The following is a 27701-nucleotide window of genomic DNA, read 5'->3' on the forward strand; positions in this document are numbered from 1 at the left end:
GTGAGGGCATGGATTATGATTAGAGATGAGCGAGTACTGTTCGGATCAGCCGATCCAAACAGCACGCTCCATAGAAATGAATGGTTGCACCTGGTACTTCGGCTTTGATGGCGGCCGGACGCTTAACCCTTCGCGTGCCGGCTACGTCCATTCATTTCTATGCGAGCGTGCTGTTCGGATCGGCTGATCCAAACAGTACTCGCTCATCTCTAATTATGATGTGAATTCCGTGCCATAATCCGCCCTGTCTGTACTTGTGTGAACTAGCCCTTATACTTCTACCTTCTGCTCAAGCCACTCCTGGCTTTGGCTCAAAAATACGCTGCAAAATCTGCAACAAAAGCTGCGTTTCTGCAATGTGTGGTCTCAGCCTTACTATACCTTTTTTGTGTTTTTATGCCTATTTCGAAATCTCTTACGCAAGGCTTGTCACTTTGCTTTTTGTGTGGAAAGTGTTGCTAGATTATCTGTAGTAATATTTTACCATATATTTATGAAATGCTGCAGAATAGGGGTAACTGTACTCCGGTACATGGACAGCGTACAAAACCTGAAAGCAGTGACATCACAATTTCCATGACATGAATTCTGCGAAAACCTTATGACTCAATGTTTTTAGTAAATTTGATGCACAGAATGACAAGGCAGAGAACAAGGGCACACTCAAAAAGTTGCAAAAAAGGCAAGATTTGACTAAGTTGTGTGTAAACTCCCTTCCCTAACTTGTTACTTTCCTGCACTTGCCCCCTCCCCTGTGACTGCAGTCTCTTCTATGAATCTCACACAAGTAATGTACTGCACAAGGGATCGTCTCCAAAGAGCTCTCTGCAGCTGGAGGAAAAGGAGTGCTGTGTAAGTCACTGCTGTATAGACACACACAGTTATACACCTGCCAGACACATGTAAAAAATGAAGTGCCAGGAGTCGGTGTGAGAAATATCCCTGTCAGGTTGAGCGGGTGAGGAGGCTTCAGCACCGGAGAGCAGACATCTCCGCACATCCTGCACGGCCTCTCAGTCAGCGCTGCCTTGCTGAGAGGGATTTCCCGCCCGCCTGCCTCACACCACGTGACCACGCCCCCACCTGCCCTGTGTCAGTGGAGCTGTCGGAGGTGCCGCTTCATAGCTTGGTATAATGACGCAGAGCTCGGATATACCGCGGGACGTTGTTATTCTTCTCAGAGGTGACAGTCTGACCAGGAGGGAGGGGTGCGCAGTTTTCCAGTATCATTAGTGTTCTCTTGTCATGTTATAGTAGTATGTAGTAGTGTGATGGAGAGGAAGTCACTTTATTAAAGGAGTCAGCCTTTTGATATGGGGGAGGGGGTATTTTGAGGTATCACATAAGTATCCTCATATCTGCATAGCTGTGCTTTACTATGTAGCTTATAAAAGATATAAACATCTTGTGGCCCCGTGTATATGAAATATGGTCCAGCCCATGCGACTCTAGGTCGTGTTCACACAGCGCTTTTTGAATAAGCATGAGGAAGAGCTGTGACCAAGAAAACTGCTGCATAAATATAATGATCTGCCTCAGATTTCTGCCACATTCCAGCGCACATCGCCATAGACTGAGGCGCTCCGTAGTGACTTACTGAAGTCCCCTATATGATATTATATGATATTATACGTTACCTGTCATTGTGCAGTTTGTAATGGTTTAATATAGTCGCCATGGGCTGATATTAGCGGTGATATATGGATATGGAATGTCGTAGCTAATGGGGTTTCGCCACAACTGACACTAAGGGTGAATTCACATGGTGCAGGTAAAAATATATTGTAAAAGAAAAAAGCATGCAGTTTTTAGTGTAAATTTCTTAATTTTACAGGTGAAGCTCATTTACATCAGAACTGTATACTGTGTGTTTTTTCAAAGCAGTTTTGATGCAATTTTAACTGCGCCCAACTGCAATGTGTGAATGCAATTTTGTAATAGATGAGTGTGGAATTTTTTTGGGTCTGACTAATGGGTCCCCTAATGAGCAGGTGAATAGGAACCCTAAAGTTCTCTTGAATGTTCCTGGTGAATGGGGGACTTGCATGTATGGTTAGTGCTCCATTCACTTCTATATTATACCCCCCAATAGTCGTGGACCCTGGGTGCTGTCCCAGTCAGTGGGAGTCCGGGCTGTTGAGTACAGTGGTGAAGCAGGGACCCGTCCACACCAGTAATAATAATGATAACTTCATTTATATAGCTGCAACATATTCCACCTCACTTTACAAATCCACACTCTGCATCACCATTTTGCACCTGTTTCTGCTCTTGGAAGCCTGTAGAGGCAATGTAGTGACGTCACTGTTGTTCCTGCTGCTCTATTAAAGGGGTTGTCCTAGATCATGCATTTTTTGCATGGAAGTTGGGAAGGTAGAAAAAAGCAAACAAAAAAAACAACCTCACCTGTCCCTGGTGGTGCTCTGCTGTCTCCCACTGCAGTCTCGTCCTTTTACTTCGAGGTCTCGTTTTGGTGGAAGTACCCCAGCGCACATGACTGCTGAGGCCACATTTTCGGAACCAGGGCGTCACTTACATATGTCACTTTTGACGTCCTGCATGCTATCCTTAGGTTGCTGACTGGCTTCAGTGGTCGTGTGTCTTGGGCACCTCCGCCAAAACAAGAACCTGGAGTGACAGGACACGACCATGGTGGGCGAGACCTGAGCACCACCAGGGACAGGTGAGTGTTTTTTGTTTTTTTTTTCACCTTTGGCCTCTGTGCAGTAAATGGGTTATCCTGGACAACCAGGAGTGGACTATGAGGAAACAGGCAGAGGTGAGCATTCATTTTATTCTTTTATTCCTTTTACACTTTTTGCGGGAGCAGCAGTAGGGAACAATATACTGTGGAGTCCATATTAAGAGGGACATAATGTCACTTCCTCACGGCCGCCAGAACGGTTATCCCCCGCCACTGGCGCAGCTCCACTCCCCTGTCCCTGCTGGAATGGTTACAGGAATTCCTGCTTATACGTAGAATGGAGTACCTCGTGGCACTGGATTTGCCTGACTCCTCTAAGTTGCAGACCCTCTGGCGGCCGTGGATGGTGTTTCAAGAATCTTCAGAGTTTTCAGCCCTGTTCTCTTGACTCCCTTGGTGTGTCCACTCCCTGCTTTTCGTACTCCCCCCTTCGTGTTTGTGCCCCCCGCCTGTCTCTATTTTCTTCCCCTTCTCACTTGTCTGTTGTCTTGTCCTTTCCTTTCGCCTACCCCTCGTTTCTGGTTCTACCTTAGTCCTCACCTCTTTGTCTTTCTGTTTTGCGGCCTCTTGTGCGGCCTTGATTTTCCTGTTGAGGTTGTACCCCTTACTTCTCATTTTGCGTTGCGGCCCTGCGTGGCCTGCTTGTTGTTATTTGGGATGTGTTCTCCCCTTTTTTATTTGTTCGTTCTTCCTGCTTATGTCTATTACATTGTTGTATTTAAAATCTTTAATTAAAATTGATTACACCTAAGAGGGACATTATACTATGGGGGCAATATAATGTAGAGACTGCTACGTAACATTATTACTGTATGGGGGAACAATTTATCTATTAAAAGCTATGTCTCTAAGTCCACTCAATGTTTGTGCCCCACACAATATAATGCCCCCCATGGCCTACACACATTATAAAGACACTTAGGGCTAGTTCACACGTGGCACGGTATGGCGGATTTTGACACAGAGTGACGCTGGGAGCCGCGTCACTCTTGGGTCAAAACCTGCTTGCTACGACTGTCGCGGCTTCCGACAGTCACGGCTTTTCCTCTGGAGTAGACTGAAATGAATGGGCCGACACCGGAGGTTGCTGCCGCCAGGCACCGCGGCTCAGCAAGTTGCGGAATCTGCCTGAAGAAAGGGCAGCTCGCTTCTTTTTTCCATGTCGCTCACGGAAAAAAAGAGGCCTGGCAGTCTCCATAGACCACCATTGTGAGGGGGCAGATTATGATGTGGATTACGCGCTATAATCCGCCCCCTCTGGGCCTGTGTGAACGGGCCCTTACTTGTACCCCCACACATCATAATGCCCCTCTTCTGGCTTCCACACAGTAAGATGCAAAATTAAAAAGAAAAAAAAAAAATTAGTTGGTAAAACCTCAGTGATATCTGCTTTTCAAATCTAATCTTCCTGAGTGTAAGGATACGTGATGTGGTGCCAAACACATACCAATCCATCTACGGTATATTGTTGATGATTTGCTAAATATTCCACATTCTCCTGTGAGGGTACATGCAACTCATCAAAATTTACATAGGGAAATCTGTACCGAAATCCACATTTGAAGCACATGGTACAGATTTTGGTGGATTTCAGTGTAGATTTTTACATGCAGATTTTGAAGCCATTTTTGCTTTTGGTATTTCTACACATGACTAAAAGAGATGCATCCCTGTGAAGCTAGTGTAGAGTAATGTTTCGGTAATTCATAGATGGCCTTCATCAGGCTTAAAAGGTGAAAAAAAGTGAAACCAGTTTTTTTTTTTGAACGGACACGAAGTCCTGCATGTCCAACTTTGTGTCCATGCAAAAAAAAAAAAAAAAAAAAAAAAAAGAAATGGTTTCCCTGTGGAGAGGCTGCATACGGACACCGGAGGTTTGCTTTAAAACCCCATTTAAATGAATGGGTTTTAAAACTGACCGCTGACAAGCTGTCCCCTCTGCAGTTTCTCTGGGGATTAGGATGGAAACACGGCGGGCGGACAGGGGTCCCCAAAGATGGTTAGAGAAAATCTTTAACAGTCTGTAAAATTTTGAATTACTTATATTTGCGAAAATCTTTCTTTTAATTGCCTACAAATTTAAATATAGCTATGTTCATAGGAAAACATATTTAAGTCCATGGCCCCACATGGCAGAAAGGCTGCAGAAAAAAACGCAGCGTTTTACAGTTACGGTAAAGTGTATGGGATTCTAGCAACTCCCATCAAATTACAGTGTGCGGACAGGTGTCGATTTCCAAAACTGTTTGGGTTTTGGAACTCGCAGCATGTCAAATATATCTACGGAAATGCTGGTGTTTTCCCTATACTTATAATTGAAACAGAAAGGAAACCTCTGTGGACTTTCGGTGAAAAGCGCTTTGGGAAGAACCCGTCATGGACACCACATGGGGCCTTAGCCTAACTAAGCAAGATGGACTAGAACTGAGAATAAAAGCAGCTAAGTGAATGAGATTCTGGCTAATCCCATCCACACATTGCGGAAAAAGAATGCTGTGGAAAAGCTGGGCTTTTGAAAAATGCAGTGTGTCAATTTTACCTGTGGAAATGCTGCTCACATTTTCCCTAGAGATTTAACAAGGGATGAATGGAAAAACTGCAGAGAAAAACAGTGAAAAACACTGCAGTAAGAAATGTGATGTGTTTCTGCTGCGTTTTTTCCCCGCAGTTTTTCTTTAAACGTGTTCTGCCTGTTCTGTGAAAAAGGGGCGTGAATTTTTGGGAAGGATATGAAAGTAGGAAGGATATGAAACGTTGGAGTAGAAGGTGTACAGTGCAACACATTGGATATATTCACTGAAGATTTCACCTATTTATCAATGGCAGGCATTTTCAAGGAAGCAGATGAATGCCCTGGTGGACCCCAGACCCAGGAAGACTAGTGGGCCCCTAGCCCTCAACTCTGAGTTGTGCAGGGCACAGTACATTCACTGCAGCACGTACAGATAGGATTCATGTGATGCTGGAAGCTGCCTATGTGCCCATATGATAAACTGCATAGAATATTTAACAATCTACTCAGTTTATTATATATAAGTCACAGGGAGAGATGATGAAACTGGAGATCTGATCAAATTCCTAAAGGATTTGATCAATTCACGGAAGATGTTAAAGATGTCACTAAAACAGTTCAGGGATTTGATCAAATCACTGACTTTCTTTAGGAAAATGACCCCACAGAGTTGCTTTTTTAACATGTTCCGTGATTTGATCATCTCCCTTAGGAATTTGATCAAATCTCCAGCGACATATAAATTCATTGGTCGGCTGAGATGACATCTAGGCACAGTGGCAGATCGACTACTTTCCTTCCACCTGTCCCATCTCCTTACTGTCTCTATGGAGTCCCCATCACTAATCAGCTTGCTTACAGAGCCAAGAGGGACCCTAATCTAAGACAAGATTGAATCAGCAGCCTTTTGCTGGGTTCACATCAGTGCTTGAACTACGCTCAGGGTTTCTGTCCCCGAACCCACTTAAAAAAAGCAAGAACTTTTCTCTCCACATTCTTCTGCATTTTTCAGGCAGAAACCTGGCGGACCCCATTATAGTCTATGGGGTCTGTGAGTAACCACTTTTTAAGCAGTTTAGTTTTCTGTTTTTCAAGATCCCAATCCTACTCACAATAGTGTGAACCTAGTGTAATGTAAGTGGATTCACAACTGGCTTAATGATCGGGCACAACGAGTAATACTAAATGGCTACACATCGAACTGGAAGAAAGTCAAAAGCGGGGTGCCGCAGGGCTCTGTCCTGGGCCCAGTACTTTTTAATATCTTTATAAATGATCTGGACGATGGAATTATTGGGGAACTCATAAAATTTGCAGATGATACGAAGATAGGAGGAATAGCCAACACTAGAGAGGAGAGAGAGTGTATTCAAAAGGACTTAGACACACTGGAACAATGGGCTGAGGCGAACAAAATGGTATTTAACAGGGACAAATGCAAAGTTCTACATCTGGGTAACAGAAATGTAAAAAACATATATAGTATGGGAGGAATAGAACTAAGTGATAGCATAGGGGAAAAGGACTTGGGCATAATAGTTGATCACAAATTCAACATGAGCCAACAGTGCGGTGCTGCTGCAAAAAAGGCTAATAAAATTCTGGGATGTATTAAGACAAGCATCGAATCTAGATCAAGAGAGGTCATTATTCCGCTGTACTCTTCCCTGGTCAGACCACACCTGGAATACTGTGTACAGTTCTGGGCGCCTCAATTCAAGAAAGACATCGATATATTGGAGCAAGTCCAGAGAAGAGCAACCAAAATGGTGGAAGGTCTGCAAACCATGTCCTATGAGGAGCAGCTAAAAGAACTGGGATTGTTTAGTTTGCAGAAGAGAAGGCTGAGGGGAGATTTAATAGCAGTCTACAAATATCTGAAAGGTAGTCACAGTGCAGAGGGATCTACCCTATTCTCATTAGCACAAGGAAGTACAAGAAGCAATGGGATGAAACTAAAGGGAAAGAGATACAGATTAGACATTAGGAAAAACTTTCTGACAGTGAGGGTAGTGAGAGAGTGGAATAGGCTGCCACGGGAGGTGGTGGGCGCTCCATCAGTGGAAATCTTCAAGCGGAATCTGGATAAACATATAGCTGGGATGATTTAGGAAAACCTGCACTCGCAGGGGGTTGGACCCGATGGCCCTTGAGGTCCCTTCCAACTCTACCATAAGAAAAAAAAATAAAAAATAAAAAAATAATACTGAAAAAAGTAGAAATCTGTTAATATTTGCATTTAGCTATATATTGGGCCTCCGGAAAGAATTCTACTGAGGTTCCTAGGCACCCCAGTCCAACACTTATGACAGGGGTGAAAATAGTACCACAATCCTCATGTAACATGCAGATTTTGTCATGGATTTTTATGTGGAAAATTTGCAGCAAACACTGTGTGCATGTTGCTTAAGGGTGTGTCTCCATATTCAGCACTGCTCCTCCTTTTCAATCCACTCCTGGTTTTGGCTTCATTGCAAGTAATGTAATTGGGCGCAAACAATGCAAAAAAATATGCTCATTGCTTAAGAGTTTCTATACTTACCAGTAGCGATGTCACTGAAGTTCTCCTTCATCCGCTTCAGAACTCTCCCTGGATTACTCCTCTGGGACTTCTTTGCAGTCCTGTGAAGAGAAGGCTTCGTGATCTCACAAGAACTCGCGAGATCAGGCTGCTGACGCTCTTCTGACACTGAAGGGCTTAATTAACATACAGGGCGCCAGAAATAATGGGGCTCAGAACTCCGCAACGAGGGGGGCTAGAGAGATAATTCAAAGTACCCCAGAGTCTGTGCAGCAGCACCTATAACATGGTGCAGAAAACCGCACAGGCCTGGGATGGTGAAAGGTCCTCTTTAACAACTGTATTAAGCTGTATTTTTATGGCATAATTAAAATGTGAAGTAGGCTTTAAGTGTATAAAATTATAATTGTATATAATTCGTAATATATAATAGAAATTCTTCAGGGTAATGCAACAATGTGTTTTTGGATTCCAGATGCAGAGTCTTTTCTATTCACCTGTCTGCAGCATGAACCTGTGAGCTACCAAGCAAGAGAAATTGGAGAAGAAATACTTGAGGATTTTAGGGAACTTCGAAATAGGTACAGCTACTTTTAGCAAATATTATTATCGATTCTCATTAGCTGCAGAAGAATGAAAAAGTCCATAGATACAGCTAAGTATTTTGCAATCTAATGTAAACTACAAAACCAAAAAGCAGCATGCTAGCTCTTCTACTTCGCCTCAGCTTCACATTACTTCTGATCAAGGGACATACCATAAATGTTTCAGCTGGAGATACCCCTATTATAGATATCTTAGGGTAAAAATGTTGCACAGTGTTATACCTAATGTGTCATCCTAATTGCCCTGCTATAAAGCCATCTGTGCCCGCAATAAAAGTTAATAAAGCTTTATACTCACCCAGCTACTGTACTTCTCATGCCGGCACAGTGCTTCAGTGCTCTTGCCCTGTACCTCTGGCACTTGCGCAGTGAAGCCGGGTTGTATGTCCTTGGCTTCAGTGAAGAACTGCGCAGATGAGGGGCAATATGGTGGCTCAGTGGCTAGCACTGCAACCTTGCAGCGCTGGAGACCTGGGTTCACATCCTTCCAGGAACAACATCTGCAAGGAGTTTGTATGTTCTCCCTGTGTTTGCGTGGATTTCCTCCCATATTCCAAAGACAAAGACTGATAGGAAAAAATGTACATTGTGAGCTCTATATGGGGCTCACAATCTACATAAAAAAAAAAAATTGTGCAGACACAGGGGCAGCAGATATGAGTCCAGTAACACCATATAGACTATAATGGGATCTGTGTGATTTCCACATGAAAAATGCGGAGAGAAAAGTGCTGCTTGCAGTGCTTTTTTCTACGTATTTTTCATGTGGAGAGGGGAACGGAGTGGCCCCAACGCAGATGTAAATTGGACCTGAGATGAGCAAGGCTAGTAATTTGTTCTTATTTTTTCAGCACTTGATGTGAGAGGTAAATCATTTTATTCTGCATTATCATGGATGTTGCAATAAACATATACTTGTTTTAAAAGCTGTTGTAGCTTAGTCTCTAAATGCATGACCTATAGGTAATGCCATATAGTGTACCAGCTGCATCACAGCTGCATAAAAGGGAGTCTGTAGATGAGAACACTGCCCCTTTCTACTCTCTATTTTCCTGTGCAAGTTTCAGATGTACACCCGTAAATTGCTCCCTATTGGTAGAACCGACATCTGATATCCACAGGTTGTGGAAGTACCTGACTTCCCCTTCACTAATAGATTGGTTTTAGGAGGTCCTACACATAGGAAGTATGGAAAACTTATTAGCTGAATTAAAGCAGGATGACAGCACATGAACAAATGGGGCTCCTGTGGAAGCCCTTCTATTACTCCGATGAGTTTGTATGCCTGTCCTTGTATGTGTTCCTAGCCTTCTTTTTCCTTCTCTTTCTATTTTCTCCTTTCTTGCCTTCTACTTCATTGATATAATGTATATTTACTTTGATTTTGTTTTTGGATATAATGTTGAACTCTGCTGAGACAGAGGCTTTGTTCCTCACCCCACCCCTGATTTAGCCTGTTGCCTCCATTTTTCCCCTCCTCCTCCTACCCCCTGCCACGTATCATCTCTGTTTGGTACTTTGTTTGATTTGTTCTCTGTTTTTATTAAAAACTTCAATAAACCTTTTAATGTTAAAAAAAAAAAAAAAAAAAAGGGGGAGTCCGTCAGCAGAACCAGCATATCAACCTGCAGATAGATAGTTTAGTATCATCTGAATCTAATAATGTTTTCCTCTTGTGGACTGAGGCCTCTGTTGCCAAGATATCTTCTTTGTCAATATGCAAATGGTCAATGAAGACATTGCTGTTGCTCCAAAGAGGTAAGTGGCAACACCTTTGTTGTGTCAAAGAGCTTGTATATTGATAAACTAGTGATATCTTGATTCAAGTGACCCTAACCTATGTAACTATGGGGATGGGTTGATATGCGGGGATCTGTTGATCTGTTGGGGAATGTGGGGACTCAGCCTTAAGATGTCTAACAATGCAGTGATGGTCTTGACGAAGATTAAAAGTGTTTTATCTACTTATATCCTATGTACAAGCTTGCCTTGCTTCTATGGATTTGAAATGCTTTACATCAACATTATGTTGTTCCAATTTGCTCTCACCACTAAGCAGAACTTTTTTTTGTCAAACTGCAACCCTGTGCACATGTTGTGGTGTTTGTGGTAGACTCCAGGAAGTTAAAGAAGGTGTGTATCATTGTGTGAGCATCCTACATCTTCTAAAGGGGCTTTTTAACATGAAATGTCATTTACATAGATAGATACATACACAGATAGAAACATCTATGTATCTAACTGTACATGTGTTTAGAGTGAGTATTTCAATGGAGTCTGCCACCAAAAAAAGAAAAAAAAAAAACACTTTTAAACTACTTCTATGCTGTGGCAAGAGCTATTACTGGCATAGTAAATATATTTTTTGTATCAAAGGTCAATCTTTCTCCAGAGAAAATGTTTATTCCGTTTTCAGATTGGCTCTTTGATGCACCTGTTTTTGTCTGTTCACTATGTCACTAACAGCCCCTACAACAGCGTATATGTGGTTTAGAATCGAATTTAGTGGTAGCAGACTTCCTTTTTTGAATACATAAAGAGGACCCGCCAGTTCTCCTGATATATATTTTTTAAGAAATACTTGCATTTCTCTTAAAATTTAAAGGGAAACTGTCAGGTCTATTGGGACACTAAACCACACAAAAGTTCTATATGGATAGGGGGTTTACCATTCCAAATAGCACTGTTGCAGCACTGTCCAATACTGCATAAAAAAACACCAAACAAACGAACTTTTATACATACTTGGAGATGAGTCCAATGAGTGTCATTGGTCTTATCTTTGGTGCTCCTGGTGCCTGTGCAGTTGTTCAGTGAAGCTGGGTCTGTGCACCCTGGCTTCACTGTGCATGCACCTAAGGTCTGGCTTATGTGCACTGAAGCCAAGGTGTTCTCTTCGGCTTCATGGAAGAATTGCACAGTTATTACCTTTAGTAATAACTTTGCATAAATGAATCATATAGGTGAATAGAACAAACTTTGTAATGTGACTACTTTTCAGGCTTAGTTGTCCAGGATAAAAATAATTTTTGAAATTAGGTGTGCAAAGGCACCCCCCCCCCCATGTTCTCTGGTGCCTCACATGCAGTCCAGTCCGGCTTGCCTGCTGTCTTCTTTTGCTGGAAGTCTTCACTGTTTGTGATGTCACATGTCCTTCACATGCAGCAGAGACTTCCACAAGGAGAAAACAATTTCACCCACGTGTCACCATTGGGCTATGTCTACACTTTGACATGTGTTACCCTGTAAAAAGTAGCACAGAAGTCACACATGAAATCAACTGTTGTCTGTAACTTTGTTGCTCTTTTTTTCTAGAGCTGTAATACCAAGGTCAAGTTGCAGATATATTTATGCGAGTTGCAGTCAAAACTTGTGGCCAAAATCCAACAGGTTCAGATTTTCTGTGACTGTTGCGTCGCATACACATGTTCCATCTCATGACTTTGTCTTGTGACACGTCTCCATAATGCCCTAGCCATAGGTCACTACAAAATGTTCCATGTGGAAAATGTCTTGCACACTTTAGAGTTTTTTATTTTTAACTCGTTTTATTGAAGAAAATACATCAGACATAATAATAAAATAGCAAACATATAACAAATGATATAAGGCAAAATATATATTAATACATAAACAAGAGTATACCTGAAAGAGAAAACCCCCCACAAGAGAAACAAGAAATAGAAAAGAAAACATGTCACTTCGCCACCTCCCAATCCAAATCGACCCACTTATCGCTGAACCCAGAAGTTAGAACAATACAAGTTTTCAGGCAACATACCCAAATAATGAAATGGAATAACATGAAGGGACAAAAACGTACTCCAGACTACCCGCTATTCCCTGGGCATAAAGGAATGTATAGCCGATCGCAAAGATGAGGCAGTATACTGTGTTTCAGGGGAAGTACACCATGGTCCCCATACTTTGTGAAATTGCTGAGGGCATCCTCTTCCCTCGTATACAATCTGATATTCACATTGATGGAGATCACGGTGCCATCCAGCGTAGTGTGATGGCTTACCTGGTGTAAAACAAGGACTCCGACAGAAAGATTCTGACATGATGCTACTAAACCAGTATGCCAAAAAAGGCACACCTCTGGGGTAAACGGCACAGGCATAGACAAGATAACTGTTAAGAGATCTACAACACCCTGCCAGAAATTTTGTATAATAGGACAAACCCAGATCATATGCCAGAAGTCTGACAACAAACAGGAACACCTGAGGCAACACGGGTGACATTATCGTCCCATTTTAAAGATACGGGAGGGAGTCAAGTGACGTTGGTGTAAAATAAAAATTTGTATTCATTTATTATTAGCTGAGGGAGATGCGTACAAAGGAGATTCTAGAATCTCCTGAAACATCTCATCTGAAATTAAGTGTGCATACAGGGTAGAGCTCTGTCCCCTGGGTCCCTGCGAACGAAGAACCCCTATGAGTGGGTAGTCAGAGATCTTACATGGCTGTTCATGGAACATAGAGAACAGTGCATGTCTAATCTGGAGATATCTAAAGAATTGCGTTCTGGGGATATAATGCGAGGTGCCTAGCGAGTCAAATGTCTTAAAGATACCCTGGGCATAAAGGTCACCAATAGAGGCCACCCCATACTGGGACCAGGTCTGAGCATTTGGTAGGGTTGTACCACAGTGGCGTCTTAGCAGGTAAATCAGAGAACGCTGCTTTCTTTTTTAACTTGTTGCCAAACCTGATCTGCTAGGGAATACATGGGCGCACAATTTAGAGTTTAATGCACACATTCCGTCTTAAAATGCCATTTTCCAAAGCTGAAAGATTGTATGATAAACCCTGGTCTTTCCACATTTTGTATAAGTGAAAATATCTGACTTCATTGTGCCTCTGCGATGATCTTTGGAATCCAAGTCTAAGTAGGTGTGTTACAAGCCACTGGCTTTGGAGTGACATCTGTCTATTTATGACCAACTAAATGTAGCAGTATGAAATGTTAATGGGCTAGTTAGGACCAGAAGTATCACTCTCAACCAATTTCCCTCTCACATTGGCTGGGTTGACATGTTGTGGGCTGGTGTGGTTTTCCAATACAAGCAGTGTCATTTTTAATGGCTGCTGAGTGAACTGTAGTTTCACAAATCTGTTGAGAGCTATAGTGTGAGGACATTAACCGGTTAAGGACCGCCGTACGTAAATTTACGGCCTGCGGTCCAGGTACCTAAAGACCGGACTATTGTAAAAATACGTCCTGTCTTTAGGTACCTATTTCGCGGGGGGAGGGGTGCGGGGAGGACGGGGGTTAGGTGTTACTAACACCTAACCCCTTCCTCAATAACGTCCAGTCGGAACTGAGTCCGACTGGACGTTTTAACCCTTTCGATCGCGCCGTGAAACATCACGGCGCGATCGAAAGGCATCCGCCGACAATTGAAGCTGATCGGCACCCCCCGCGGCGAGATCGGAGGGTGCCGATAGCAGTAAAAGGTAGTCTGGGGTCTGGCCAGTGACCCCAGACTGCCCGGAGCCCCCACATACCTGGTGATCCTGCCAGGACCTTCTGATGTCAGGCTGTGCGTCTACACAGCCTGACATCCTGCTACGGAATGCCATGTGGGACACCTGCAGGCTGTGTCTCACATGGCATTCTATATCAGCAAAGTATTGCTGATTGAAGTGTCCTAAATGGACACATGAAAAAGTAAAAAAAAAATGTAAAAAAAATAAAATGAAGTGTATGAAAAAAATTAATAAAGTTATAAAGCCCAAAAATCCCTTTTTCTCAATAGAAAATGAATTATATAAAAAAAGAACTCAAAAGTAATAAAAACAATGCATATTTGGTATTGTCGCGTCCGTAACAATCTGTACAATAAAACTGAAATAATATTTAATGTACACGGCGAACGCCGGAAAAAAAAAACGGAAAAAACTCGCCGGAAGTAATGATTTTTCGCCATCTCACCATACAAAATATGCTATAAAAAGTGATCAAAAAGTCATATGCATCCGACAACAGTACCAATAAAAAGCGCAGGTTGTCCCGCAAAAAATAAGCCCTCAACCAACTCTGTCAACCGAAAAATAAAAATGTTACGCCTCTTAGAAGATGCGATGCAAAAAACATTGATTTATGTCCCCAAATGTGTTTTTCCTCTGCAGAACTAGTAACACATAAAAAAATACTATAAATGAGGTATCGCCGTAACCATACCGACCCGCAGAATAAAGGGAACATGTTACTTATACTGTACGCTGCATGGCGCAAAATTAAAAAAGTAAAACTCAATGCCAGGATTGATTTTTTTTTTTTAAATCCAGCAAAAAAGGGTTAATAAAATGTATTCAATAAGATGTAGACACCCAAAAATGGTGTCATTACGAAATGCATCTCATCCCGCAAAGAATAAGCCCTTATATGGCCGCGTCACCAGAAACATAAAGAAAATATAGCATCTCACAATGTGAAGACAAAAACCCTCAAAAATCGCCAAATTATTAGAACACAACTGGGTGCGTCATGTAGGGAATATATAAGCTGTGTGAGCGGATATCAGGGGACACCCCAGATTTACAGCTTATGAGGGAACAGACACCAGAAGTGACCCCTAAAGTGACCCCCAGAGTGACTCCCCCAATCATAGGAGCTACGGGGACATAGTAGGGAATTTGGTGTTTGCAATGTCCTCCGCACAGCTTATACATTCCCTCTTCACCATCCGCTGTGCAGTCACGTCCGGGATACTAATACTCACTACACCCCCTGATAAATTCTTTGAGGAGTGCAGTTTTCAAAATGGGGTCACTCCTGGTACCCCATGGAATCCACTTTTCTGGTACCTTACAGGCTCTACAAACATGACATGGCGTCCAGATACCAAACATCTGAATCTGTACTCCAAAAGCCGCATAGCGCTCCTTCCCTTCTGCACCCTGCTGTACGTCCAAACTGCAGTTTATGACACATGTATGACACATGTATGACACTGGTGTACCCCCGGATAACGGACATAATGTCATATGTGGGTATAAACTGATACTAGGGCACAGCCGGACACAGAAGGGAAGAAGGGTCATTTGGTTTTTGGAGCACAGACGGTTTGGTTTTTGGATGCCATGACACTTTTGTAGAGCTGAAACGCCAGTAATTTGGAATCCCCTGATAAATTACCTTATTTTGGAAACTACACCCCTGAAGGATTTATCCAGGGGTACAGACAGCATTTTTAACCCCCAAGTGTTGCTATAACTTTATATATATAACTATAACTGTAGTGGATTGTGAGAGGTGAAAATGACCATTTTTCCAGGAATACGTCCTTTCAGTGCGTAATATGTTGTGCCCACCTTGTATCAGAGATGATCGCTCTAAAAGCTGTTGTGCCTGGGATACCCGTTTAACAGTTTTTGGAGTGTCTCTGCTGACATAAGTCGGGCACAACATGTTGCACACTGAAATGGCAAATCTGTAAAATTTTCATTTTTAACTTCTCTATCAGTTGCGATTTCATTTCTGGAAACTAAATAAATGCAACACTCAAGGGTTAAAAATTCTCGCTACACCACTTGATAAATCCCATCAGTGGGGTAGTGTCCAAAATAGGGTGACATGTCTGCGGATTCCACTTTATTGGCAATTCAGGGGCTTTGCAAAAGTGGCAAAAAAAACCAAACTGTGCTCCAAAAACCAAAATAGCGCTCCTTCCCTTCTGTCCCCGGTTGTGCCCAAACAGCCGATTCTACCCACATATGGCATTAAGTACGTTATCCGGGGTACACCAGTGTCATACATGTGGGCATACACTGCTATTTGGGTACACAGCAGGGTGCAGATGTGAAGGAGCAATATGTGCTTTTGGAGTGCAGATTTAGATTCTTCGTTTTTGGACACCACGTCACATTTGCAGAGACCCTAAAATTGCCCCTACAAAATGGGGTCACTTCTTGGTGAATTCCAGTTTACTGGAACCTCCAGGGCTCTGCAAAAACATCATGGCGCCCAGAGGGTCCCTCTAAATCTGTATCCCAAAAGCTAAAACGCACAGTGGTCCTTCCCTTCTGAGCCCTGCTGTGTGCCCAAGCAGCAGTTTACACCCACATATATAATTTTTTGACCCCCGGGATGGCCCACTTAATAGTTTTAGGAGTGCAGGTCTCTGACAACACAAAGTGGGTGCAACGTATTGGGCACCGAAATGGCATATTTTAAAAAATTTCAATTTTCATTTTGTACATTAATTTTTGGGAAGCATTTTAGGCTCAAAATGATAATACCCCTTGATACATTCCTTGACAGGTGTAGTTTCTAAAATGGGGTCACTTTTGAGGGGTTTCCATTGTATTGATACTTTAGGGGCTCTGCAAATGCGACATGGCACCTCAAAACTATTCCAGCAATATATGCCCTCCAAAATCCAAATAGCGCTCTTTCCATTCTGAGCCCCAGCATGTACCCATACAGCAGATTTTGGCCACATATGGGGTATTGCCGTGTTCAGAAGAAATTGTGTAACAAACTGTGGGGGGCTTTTAATTCTTAAACTATTTGCAAAATTAAAACTATGGCGCTAAATGGACGATTTATTGGGAAAAAAAGTAATTTTTCATTTTCACGTCCCAATGTTAATAAAATCTGTGAAACACCTGTGAGGCCAAAATACTCACTCTACCCCTAGACAAATTCTATGAGGGGTGTAGTTTCCAAAATGGGGTCACTTATAGGGGGTTTCCACTGTATTGGTACTTTAGGGGCTCTGCAAATGCGACATGGGACCTGAAAAATATTCCAGCAAAATCTGCCCTCCAAAAGCCAAATAGCCCTCTTTCCATTCTGAGCCCCGCCATGTTCCCATACAGCAGATTATGACCACATATGGGGCATTTCTGTGTTCAGCAGAATTTGTGTAACGAACTTTATGGAGCTTTTTCTCCTTTATCCTCTTGTGAAAATTAAAAATTTGGGGCTAAATTGACAGTTTGTTGGAAAAAAAAGTAATTTTTCATTTTCATGGCCCAATGTTAATAAAATCTGTGAAACAGCTGTAGGGTCAAAATGCTCACTCTACCCTTTAATATGTTCTGTGGGGGGTATAGTTTCCCAAATGGGGTCACTTTTAGGGGGTTTCCACTGTATTGGTACTCTAGGGGCTCTGCTAATGCGACATGGCACCTAAAATTATTCCAGCAAAATCTGCCATCCAAAAGCCAAATAGCGCTCCTTCCATTCTGAGCCCCGCCATGTTCCCATACAGCAGATTATAGCCACATATGGGGTATTGCCGTGTTCAGGAGAAATTGTTTAACAAACTGTGGTGGGCTATTACTCCTTTAACCCCTTGTGAAAATGAAAACTTTGGAGATAAAGTGACATTTTAGTAATTTTTCATTTACACATCCCAATGTTAGTAAAATCTGTGAAACAACTGTAGGGTCTAAATGCTGACTATACCCCTTGATGAATTCTGTGAGGGGTGTGGATTCTAAAATGGGGTCACTTTTGGGGGGTTTCCATTGTTTTGGTACTCTAGGGTCTCTGCAAATAAGGCATGGCGCTGAAAATTATTCCAGCAAAATCTGCTGTTCAAACACCCAGTGTCGCTCCTTCCCTTCCATGCACTGCCGTGTGCCCAAAAATCAGTTTACACCCACATGTGGGGTATTTCTGTGCACGGGAGAAATTGCACAATAAACTGTCAGATGCATTTTCTCCTTCAACCCTTTGTGAATGTGTTAATTTTGGGTCTAAATGAATGTATTAGTGAAAAAAAATGAAATGTCTAAATTTCACTGCCATATTATTTTTATTCTTATGAAATGCTTAAAGGGTTAACAAACATCCCAAATGCTGTTTTGAATAATTTGAGGGGTGCAGTTTTGAAAATGGGGTAATTTATGGGGGTTTCTAGTATACAGGCCTTTATAATTACTTTCAGAACTGAAGTGGTCCCTAAAAAATTGGTTTGGAGAATTTTCTTGTAAATCTGGAAAATTGCTGTTACACTTGTAAGCCTTGTGACGTCCAAAATAAATTAAAAGACAATCAAAAGATGATGCCAATATAAAGCAGAGATATGGGAGATAATATTTATTCATGTATTTGGATGGTATGACTATCCGCCTGAAAAGCAGAGAATTTCACATTTTGAAAATTGCAATTTTTTTCAAATTTCCATCAAATTTCCTAGTTTTTTTTATAAATAAATGCAAAAATATTGATTAGTGTTTACCACTAACATGAAGTATAATGTGTTACGAGAAAACCATCTCAAATTCATTTGTGTAAGTTAAAGCGTCTCAAAGTTATTGCCATTTAAAGTGACACATGTCAGTTTTGAAAAAAGAGGCCTGGTCTTTAACATACTTTTGGGCCTGGTCCTTAACCGGTTAAAAATGAAAGTGCTTTTAACATCAATCATTTGAGCTGAGCTCCATTTTTGCAATTTTTATCAAAGCACATCAGACACATTGATGTATCTGGTGTACTTTAAGACTGTGTAGTCTAAGTTTGCACTGTCTAGCTTTTAGACAGTATTAGTAAATTTGCCCTATTGAGTATAGTAGCAGGGTACATGCTCATATGACTCTCCCGTCTAACTTCTTACTTTAGTTGCAGGATATATCATGATTTCAAGACCCCTGTCCTAGTAATTTGTGAGGGTCCCAGACGTTGGGGTCCCCTGCAATAAGAACAAATGTTACAGAGCTATAATATAAATTGGTAACATTGTGCATAAGAGCTTTAATGGCTATTATATCTGTGAAAAGCTTATCATTGTTGTGCTTTAATTTCAGGTACCCTTTGGACTTTCAGCTGAGAGGTGAGAAAATTGTAAATTTAGATGCCTTTTTCTTTTTTTGTATTATATACTATTTGTTTTCTGTAATGTTGTTTGGAACTGTTCCAAAAATCTACAAGTAAATTATATAGATGGGGTTTTATGAAATCTCTGTGGCTGAAAAAATAAATGATTTTTAGGACTGCCCTTCACCATCTGTATCATGCCCTTTATATTGATTTAATTTATTTGTGTATTTTGTAATTTCAGCAGGTTACTGATCAATTTTTTTTTAAACGTATTTTTTTTTAATTTCCACGGTTTTTATCACTTTTGTAAAAATTGGTTGAAGCTGAGCAGGTAGGGCCTGACACATTTACTGTAATTTGTGGAAGAAATTGGTGTAATATACAGCTCCAATCTCCACCAGCTCATAACTGATCTAGATTTCAATTAGTAGTAAAGGAATGGCCCAAAGGTACACCAAATGTATTTGTCCAAACTTACTGTTCATATTAAGCCTGCCAAGTATGTATGCTGGTTATAATTAGAGATGAGCAAATAGCATTCGTAACTCTAGTTTCCGGCCGGCCACTTCCATTCATTCCTATGGAGCGAGATATTCGAAACTAGAGTTTCGAATACTATTCGCTCATGTCTAGTTATAATACATCAAACACATAGACTAGACAGTCTGAAGATGTGTCATACTTATCAAAGTGGGACACACTATGGGGCAGATTTACGAATACTGTCAAAAATTTACAGTGAAAATTTAGACTAGATAGTTTTAAAGTGTACCAGATTTATCAAAGTGTGTAATGCTGGATGATAAATTTGTCACTATTAGGGCTCGTTCACATCTGCGCCTGGGTCCCCGTTATACAGGTTTCCGTTTCCTGCCTGAAACTGGACAGGAGACGGAAACCTGCAGTCATTTTTCAAAAGTTTTTGAAAAGTGTCCGGTCGTGAGCGCCAGTGAGCGTTTTGTGCTCTCCACGGTGAAACCGGGTTTTTTTTTAACCGGACACAAAGTTGGACATGCAGGATTTTGTGTCCGGCTAAAAAAAAACTGTTTCGCCACGGAGAGCATAAAACGCTCACCGGCAATCTTGGCCGTACACGGTCTCACAGACAGAAGACGGAAACCTGAAAACGGAAATCAAGCGCTGGTGTGAGCCCAACGTCAGACTATGTAAGTCTGTTGTTATTAGACTGGTTTGGTCTAACTTTACGCTTTTGGTTTTTTGGTATAAATTATGGCAAATGTATGGCCGTTTTGTTTCATAAAGCTTCCCGATGTGTTTAGGAAAAAAATAAAATGTCCTATCTATCTATCTATCTATCTATCTATCTATCTATCTATCTATCTCTCTTCCTCTTTCTTTTATCATTTTCTTAGCTATTAAAATGAAGAAAAAACATGCTCAAATAAAAGCTGCATAAAAATAAACAGGTAAAGAAAACCTGTCTGACCCTGAACCAGGGAATATAGCCCGTTCCTTTGGTGGTTAATGGGGTTTCGAATTTCTGCTACTTAAAATCCATCCATAGGCTAAGCCATCAATATTACATCAGTGGAGGGTCTGACACCCAGAACCCCCCCAAAGATTAGCTCTCCTGGTATTATTTAAATGCGAGGACCTCCCCCTTCCTGTTTATTTGCTGTACAAATTGCAGTGGTAGATTTTGGTACTGCAGGGCTGTAGTACTTACACCTGCCATATGAGTTGGTAGGAGAAATGAGCAGAGCAGTTCCTGACATGTAAACAATGTTGAGAGCTTGTGGTCTCAGTACAGATGATTTGTGGGGATAGACCATCAATAGCAGAATATCCCCTTTTAAGCTTCAGAGATTAAAGTGTATAAATACTTTGGTTTGCTGTACATTATCCTTGAAAGTTCCTGTTCTTTAACTGGTATCTACTTTTGCATTGCATGTCCCTTTCCGTTTGCTTTGAGGATCAATAGCCACAAAAGCTCCTGTTCTTTGAGCCACATCTGACAGAACTGTAATTGCTCCATCTAATCATTTGTTACTTCTGAAAATGAATTACAACATGCTGATTCTTTTCTCTTTCCTTTGGTTATGTGGCACTTGAGCCCAAACTATCCGTGTGGCTGCTCTGGAGATCCCTGTAGAATTGTGTTATCACATTTTCATACAGGCCTTGCAGCAGTCTGGCTTTCCAAATTGCATTAAAACCTTTGTTTAGGTGCCATTACCAGATGAACCTAACATCTGGCTTCATTCTACAGAATATAACAGCCAGATGTTTCCAAGCTGCAAACAAGAAAAAAAAAGAACAAGACAAAAGTAGTTTTAATTAGAGTGTTGCTACCTTACCGACTTCTATTTTTTTCTATAGAATTAGCATTTGAAGAATAACAATGTGTTTTTAATACATCAAACCAGGTATAAGACTTCCCATCTGTATTCTAGTATTGTATAATGGATTACACTGTCCCACTGGATTGTACGGGATTGACCGCATTTGTGAGATTAAAATTATACAGAATAATTTTATCAAAAAACATCTTTATTTGAAGTTTTCCATAGAAACAAGTGAACAATTATAAGATTAAGCTAATTTATTCTGCAAATGTGATAATTTCCTTTTCCCTAAATGAAATGATCGTCTTGTGCTCGACAGTGACAAATTCTATAATGAAATAATTTCTCCTTGTAGATATCTCCATAACATACAAATATTTGATATTAAATACATTTGTTTGGTAACCAGAGAGTGGCAACATTTTAATTGGCAAAAGTATGTAACTCTTTGTATATATTTACTGCCTTGTTGACTTTATTGGTATCCTGTATATGTATTGTGTGAAAGCAATTTATTTAATGTGGGATTTTGGATTTTTTTTTGTTTATTTATAAAACGATGAGATATATAAACCCTAGTGTTTTCAATGCTGGTCTTCATATCTTCTGCGTCGGAGGAAGATTTGGTTGATTTAAAAAGTCATAACTCTAAGGTTTTGACTATTTTTATGCCAGAAAACTGGCATATTCAGATTTTTTTTTTTTTTTACTTTCTGTTTTTCCAGGATTTGTGAACACGGCAATGTAGCATTTGGTGTAAAAAAAACCCCCAAAACAAACAAACAAAAAAAAAACACTTCTAAAGAGAATACCTTTGTAATTTGGCGAACATTGGATCGAAGGTACAAATACATCTAGTGAGTCCTGGTTGCAAAGTTGGCACTCCTTCTCTTTAGGGCCTTGTCCTGCCCATAGCTTTCATTTACATTGCTGAGCTTCCTAAGTGGTCCATCAATGCTGCACCACAATCCCACAAACCTCTGTAACCCATACCTTATGCCACTGGGTGGTACAGAGCAAAATAAAGGGGTTCTCTTTTAGCATCTCTCTAGTGGTAGAATAATCTGCAAATTTTAGGAAAGGTCAGTATAGGAATAATCTGTAGTATAACTGTATATGAGAATTATCCTTGTGATGAAGACAAACAGAAATTATTGGAAGCCTTACTTCCACTGTCGCTGATCCCTAGCAGGCATGCACCCTGCAGCATTTAAGGACTTATGGGTTAGGTTTCGCAACCTGACCCTTAGAGACATCACCACCCCCAACGGGCTACTGTCTACAGATGAAGTATGTTCCCTCGCTCCCGAGACGTCATTCACCTTTTTGCATAAACAGAACTTGTCCACAACCTTCCGTAACCTGCAGCAACGCTACACGACACGATCCCACCTGACTGAGCTTGAGAAACTGCTTATCTCAAAAACCTCCATGCTCCGAAAGATCTCTCACTATCAGTCCCACTTTGTGGATCCACACCGGCCATACCGGCCGAATTACGTGTCTGCTTGGGAAGCCGAGCTACAGATCTCCCTGTCTGATGATGAAGTTGAAACTGTCTTGTCTCGCTCTCATGGCTTTTCTCCATGTATCAGGCTTCAAGAGAATAATTATAAGATTGTCTCTCGATGGTACAGGACTCCCGCATGGCTGTACGCCAAGAAACTACACACCACAGACCGATGCTGGAGATGCTTATCGGAGGCTGGCACTCACCTACACATTTGGTGGTCATGTCCGGTGATACAGGAGTTCTGGGCGAAAGTGGAGGAGGTGATCCGAGCAGTTAGTTACCCGTATTTCCAACTCACCCCTGAAACCGTGATTCTGTCCCTGCCGTCTGGCGATTATACCCCTGGGAAGGACAGACTGGTGACTCACCTGATATCCGCAGCAAAATCGCTTATTCCACAGTACTGGTTGAATTCATCTGCTCCTCCAATCTCCCAATGGATTGACAAAGTCAATCAGATAGCCCATTTTGATGAACTTATGTGTTGGTCTTCCAGGACTCATGACCGTTACATGAAGACCTGGACCCCCTGGCTCTTGCACCGGCACTAGACTGCCTGCTGCTCGTACAACACTCCCCCCCCCCTTCCCTTTTCTCTTCTTCTTTCTCCACTCTCTCCTTTTCTCTTTTCTTTTCTCTTTTCTCCCTACCGCTTGTTCGGAGCTAGATTTAGTACATCCTCTTGAGCTGATAATGCTACGTATGTCAATTCTTTGATCTTGCTATGTGGCACAAGTATGTTTGTAAAATTTTTGTATCAGCATTTTGCTACTATTTGATTTGTCTTATTGCTCCTTTATTACTTGCTTGTATGTTCTTTTACAAATGTTGAAAAACCCAATAAAACGTTTGAATTGAAAAAAAATTTATTGGAAGCCTTAACCCCTCCCCCCCAAACCTCCACAGTATGCCTCCATATAAAACTAAAGGCATGGTCAAACCCTCAACACTTCCTGCTGCCTCCAACTCAAGAACATCCACCGAATCTGCTCCTTCCTCTCCCCTGAAACTACTAAGATGCTCGTCCATGCCCTCATAATCTCCCGCTTAGACTACTGCAACACCCTTCTCCCTGGACTCCCAGCAAACACCCTCGCCCCTCTCCACTCCACCCTAAACTGCACTGCTTGCTTAATTCACCTTTCTCCCCCTTTTTCGTCGGCGGCTCCCCTCTGCTAATCTCTTCACTGGCTACCTATTATCCAGCAAATAGAATTCAAGCTACTACTGTTAACATATAAAGCCATCCACAACCTGTCCCCTCCATATATCTCTGACCTAATCTCCTGTTACCTGCCCACACGTAACCTCAGATCCTCCAAAGACCTCCTACTCCGCTCTGCCCTCATCCGCTCCTCACACAACCGTCTCCAAGATTTCTCTCGTGCATCCCCCATACTCTGGAACTCCTTAGCAAGACACATAAGACTGCCACCACACCGCCATCTGAACAGTCTCTCCCTCTCACCTACTGACTCTATCCCTATTCCCTCATAGATTGTGAGCCCTCGCGGGCAGGGCCCTCTAGCCCATTGTGCCAGTTGGTCATTGTTAGTATCATATCTGTTCGTACATTTTGTGTACTGTATGTATACCCTCAAATGTAAAGCACCATGGAATTAATGGTGCTATATAAATAAACAATAATAATAATCTATACCCACAACATATGTATATATGACATTTTACATAGCGCCAACATACTCTGAAACAAGTTAAAGCACCATGGAATTAATGGTGCTATATAAATAAACAATAATAATTAAAGCAAGTGAACAGACAATGAGGCAACACGAGAGTTTCCTTTCCCATGTTTATCATTTTAGCACATTACAATACATTCAGATAAACATATATTATTACCGTATATACTCGAGTATATGCCGACCCGAATATAAGCCGACCCCCCCTAATTTTACCACAAAAAACTGGGAAAACTTATTGACTCGAGTATAAGCCTAGGGGGAAATGCAGCAGCTACTGGAAAATTTCAACAATTAAAATGGTCGAAGTTTTTGGGTGTAGTAGTTGCTGGGTGCTGGGAAAGGGGAGGGGGTATTTTGGTTGTCTGTCTGCCCCTTCCCTGAGCTTGAGGACTGGGTTTTTTTTCCCCCCACTTGGAATTCAGCCTGGCTGAATATAGGGAAACTGCAGTGCTCCTATTAACCCCTTCCCGACAGAACAGGAGCAGTGCAGATCCCCTATATTCAGTAGACCGGACACTTTCAGACACAGGGATACCTAATGTGTTTGTGTTTCATAGTAATTTTCTACTTTTGTATGTATTCTAGGGAAAGGAGGGATTTAGAACTTTTATTTTTTTAAATCTTCTTTTTTTTCCTTTTGCACTATTTTATGGGAGATTCTATACATTAATATTGTGGCTGGTCATAGACCCCCCTCCTTAAAAAAAAAAAAAAAAAAAAATTAAAATTTTACTAGATTGGTAGAGGTTCGATTCTCTGCCTGCCTGCTGATGACACCCATCTCACTGCCATACTTAGTGTGTTGCTTTGGATTGTCACCTGTGGCTATGTTTTAGCTTTTGGTGGGGAGTTGCACCGGCAGTACCCCCACTGTTTAAACATGTCATATATCCTAGTGATATTCCGCTAATGTGTACTATGTCACATTGCAGATCAACTTACTCAGGAGTGCAGTCTTAGAGTATAAATACTCTGCTAGAAATTCTCGGGAAGGAATAGCAATAATGTTTTACTTGATTGAAAAAGAAACACTTTCTCTAGTCACATTGTGCAAGGTAGTTTCTATAGATCAGTGTCTCGGTTTCAAGAATACTGATGACATTGTCTGGGATTAAAATTAAACCAGAATATCTTTTTTTGAGAACCTATTTGCATATTCCTTCTAACTAATGTATAAAATGAGACTAACCGCTTGAGCGTCCATATTGTAAATTTTCTTTTTTTAGCACAACCTGCAATTTCTAATTAGAAATTATTGTTTGAAATAACTGTTGAATAAAAAAAAAAATGTGCTTAAAAAAATTCATGGTTCCAAGTCCAACAATTGCAACTAAAACTGCTTTGTGCTGTGCTTCCTCATGTGAACAGTGTTTTAATAATAATAATAATAATAATAATAATAATTAATTATTATTATTGTTTTCATTGCATCATTGACTCCATGGTGCTTTACACAATATGCACAAGAGCAAGAACAATAGCCCACAAGGGCTTTCAATCTGTGTAGTAAGGGGGGGGGGGGGGTAGAGACATTAGGTGAGGGTAAAAGCTGTTCAATATCAATAATTGAGGGTCACATCAGAAATTCATGCCACAGAAACAGAGGATCTCCTAACCTCCACAGCAGTTCTATATGTCAGTCATAAATCAGTGCAGCAAACAAAGTTCTTTAAACAACCATCACCATCATCCTGAATAATATATACAAAAGTCATCCCAGATTGTCTTCCGACAAATCATCAATATCCATAAGCTTCAACAATACATTAATAAAATGGTCCAGTGTATAAACCTACGTATCCAAGACTGCATATTCATAACAGAGCGTTCTCCTACTGGCGAGGAAGCAACTAGAGGTGGAGGGACAAGACAGCAGCCCTCCATTCCTTACTACGTCCCGGAAGGTGTATATGTTTGATGAAGGAGCGTGGTCTCCCGAAACATACAAGAAGTGGAAGGTAGAAGCTGCTCAGATGGTAGTGTGGGGGGCAGTGGGGTTATTGGAAGATTGTAGTCTTTCCTGAAGAGGTGAGTCTTTGGGATCCATTTGGAGGCTGTGAGTGTGTGGGACAGACTTTTATGTATAGCAGTAATGAGTTCCACAGAATAGGGGATGTGCGGGAGAAGTCTTAGATGTGGTTTTGTGAAGAGTGGATAACAGCAGAGGGAAGAAGAAGGTCTTGAAATGATTGGAGATTAGGTATGTGGAAGTAGTAGAAGATTAGGTTAGTGATATATGGTGGAAACAGGTTGTGGACGGCTTTTTATGTCTGTTTTGGCATTTTAAACTCGCTGGGACATTGGTAACCAATGAAGGGGTTGGCAAAGGGGAGAGGAAGATAAAGAAGTGGGTGTGAACTAGCATTTTTGTAATTTCAGTGTGGATTTGCAAAGAGTGGATTTGTTGAATGTTGTTGAGTTGGAGGTGGCAAGAGGTGTTAAATTGCTTGAATTAGGTTTGAAGGACAAAACAGAATCAATGGTTACTCTAAGGCAGTGGGCTTGTGGGGCTGGGGTAAGTATGGGTAGATGGGTCAGAAAGGGGGCTGTGTCAGGTAGGAGAAAGATGATGATTACAGTTTTCTCCATGTAAGTTTCAGAAAATAACATGTCCTGCCAGACATGCTGGATAGCCGGGTGGTGGTGTTGTCGGGGCCACAGAGAAACATTTGAATTGGGACTCTGAGTTGGCCTAGGCCGAGTATATAGTATGAAAATAGTAGAAGTTTTAGGACAGAGTGATTTTGGTGGTGGACAGAAAGAGGGTTAGGTGAGTTGGTGTGTTGTAGAAGATGCTAAATATGTTGTTGGTGGAGTATGAAGAGATACAGGAGAGATAATGAACAGGTCCGCACTCCTGCTGAAGCCCGTAAAATTTAACTTTTAATTATTTAATTATTATAGCATGGCTATGACTAGGGGGTAGGATACCCTGAAACGCGTCAGCCAGATGGGTTTTTAATCACTTTTTGCATGTTTTTCCACCATCACTTTTTTGTATTTTTTGTAACCCTATTTTAAGATGCCTAATTAAAAGTAAAATTTTACGGGC

The 27701-nt window shown here is 41.3% G+C and overlaps 1 protein-coding gene across 1 annotated transcript in view; it reads left to right on the forward strand.

Annotated features, from left to right (window-relative positions):
* The first annotated feature begins 1096 nt into the window (after window positions 1-1096).
* The window catches only part of SKAP1 (src kinase associated phosphoprotein 1), a 303171-nt gene continuing 276566 nt past the window's right edge, over window positions 1097-27701 (forward strand). The window contains exons 1-3 of the mRNA XM_075279083.1: window positions 1097-1183; window positions 8213-8318; window positions 19112-19137. Of these exons, the coding sequence (XP_075135184.1) occupies window positions 1135-1183; window positions 8213-8318; window positions 19112-19137 (181 nt within the window). The 5' untranslated portion in view covers window positions 1097-1134. The remainder of the gene's footprint in view (window positions 1184-8212; window positions 8319-19111; window positions 19138-27701) is intronic.

Source organism: Leptodactylus fuscus, chromosome 6 (genome assembly GCF_031893055.1).
Source record: "Leptodactylus fuscus isolate aLepFus1 chromosome 6, aLepFus1.hap2, whole genome shotgun sequence".
Lineage (NCBI taxonomy): Eukaryota > Metazoa > Chordata > Amphibia > Anura > Leptodactylidae > Leptodactylus > Leptodactylus fuscus.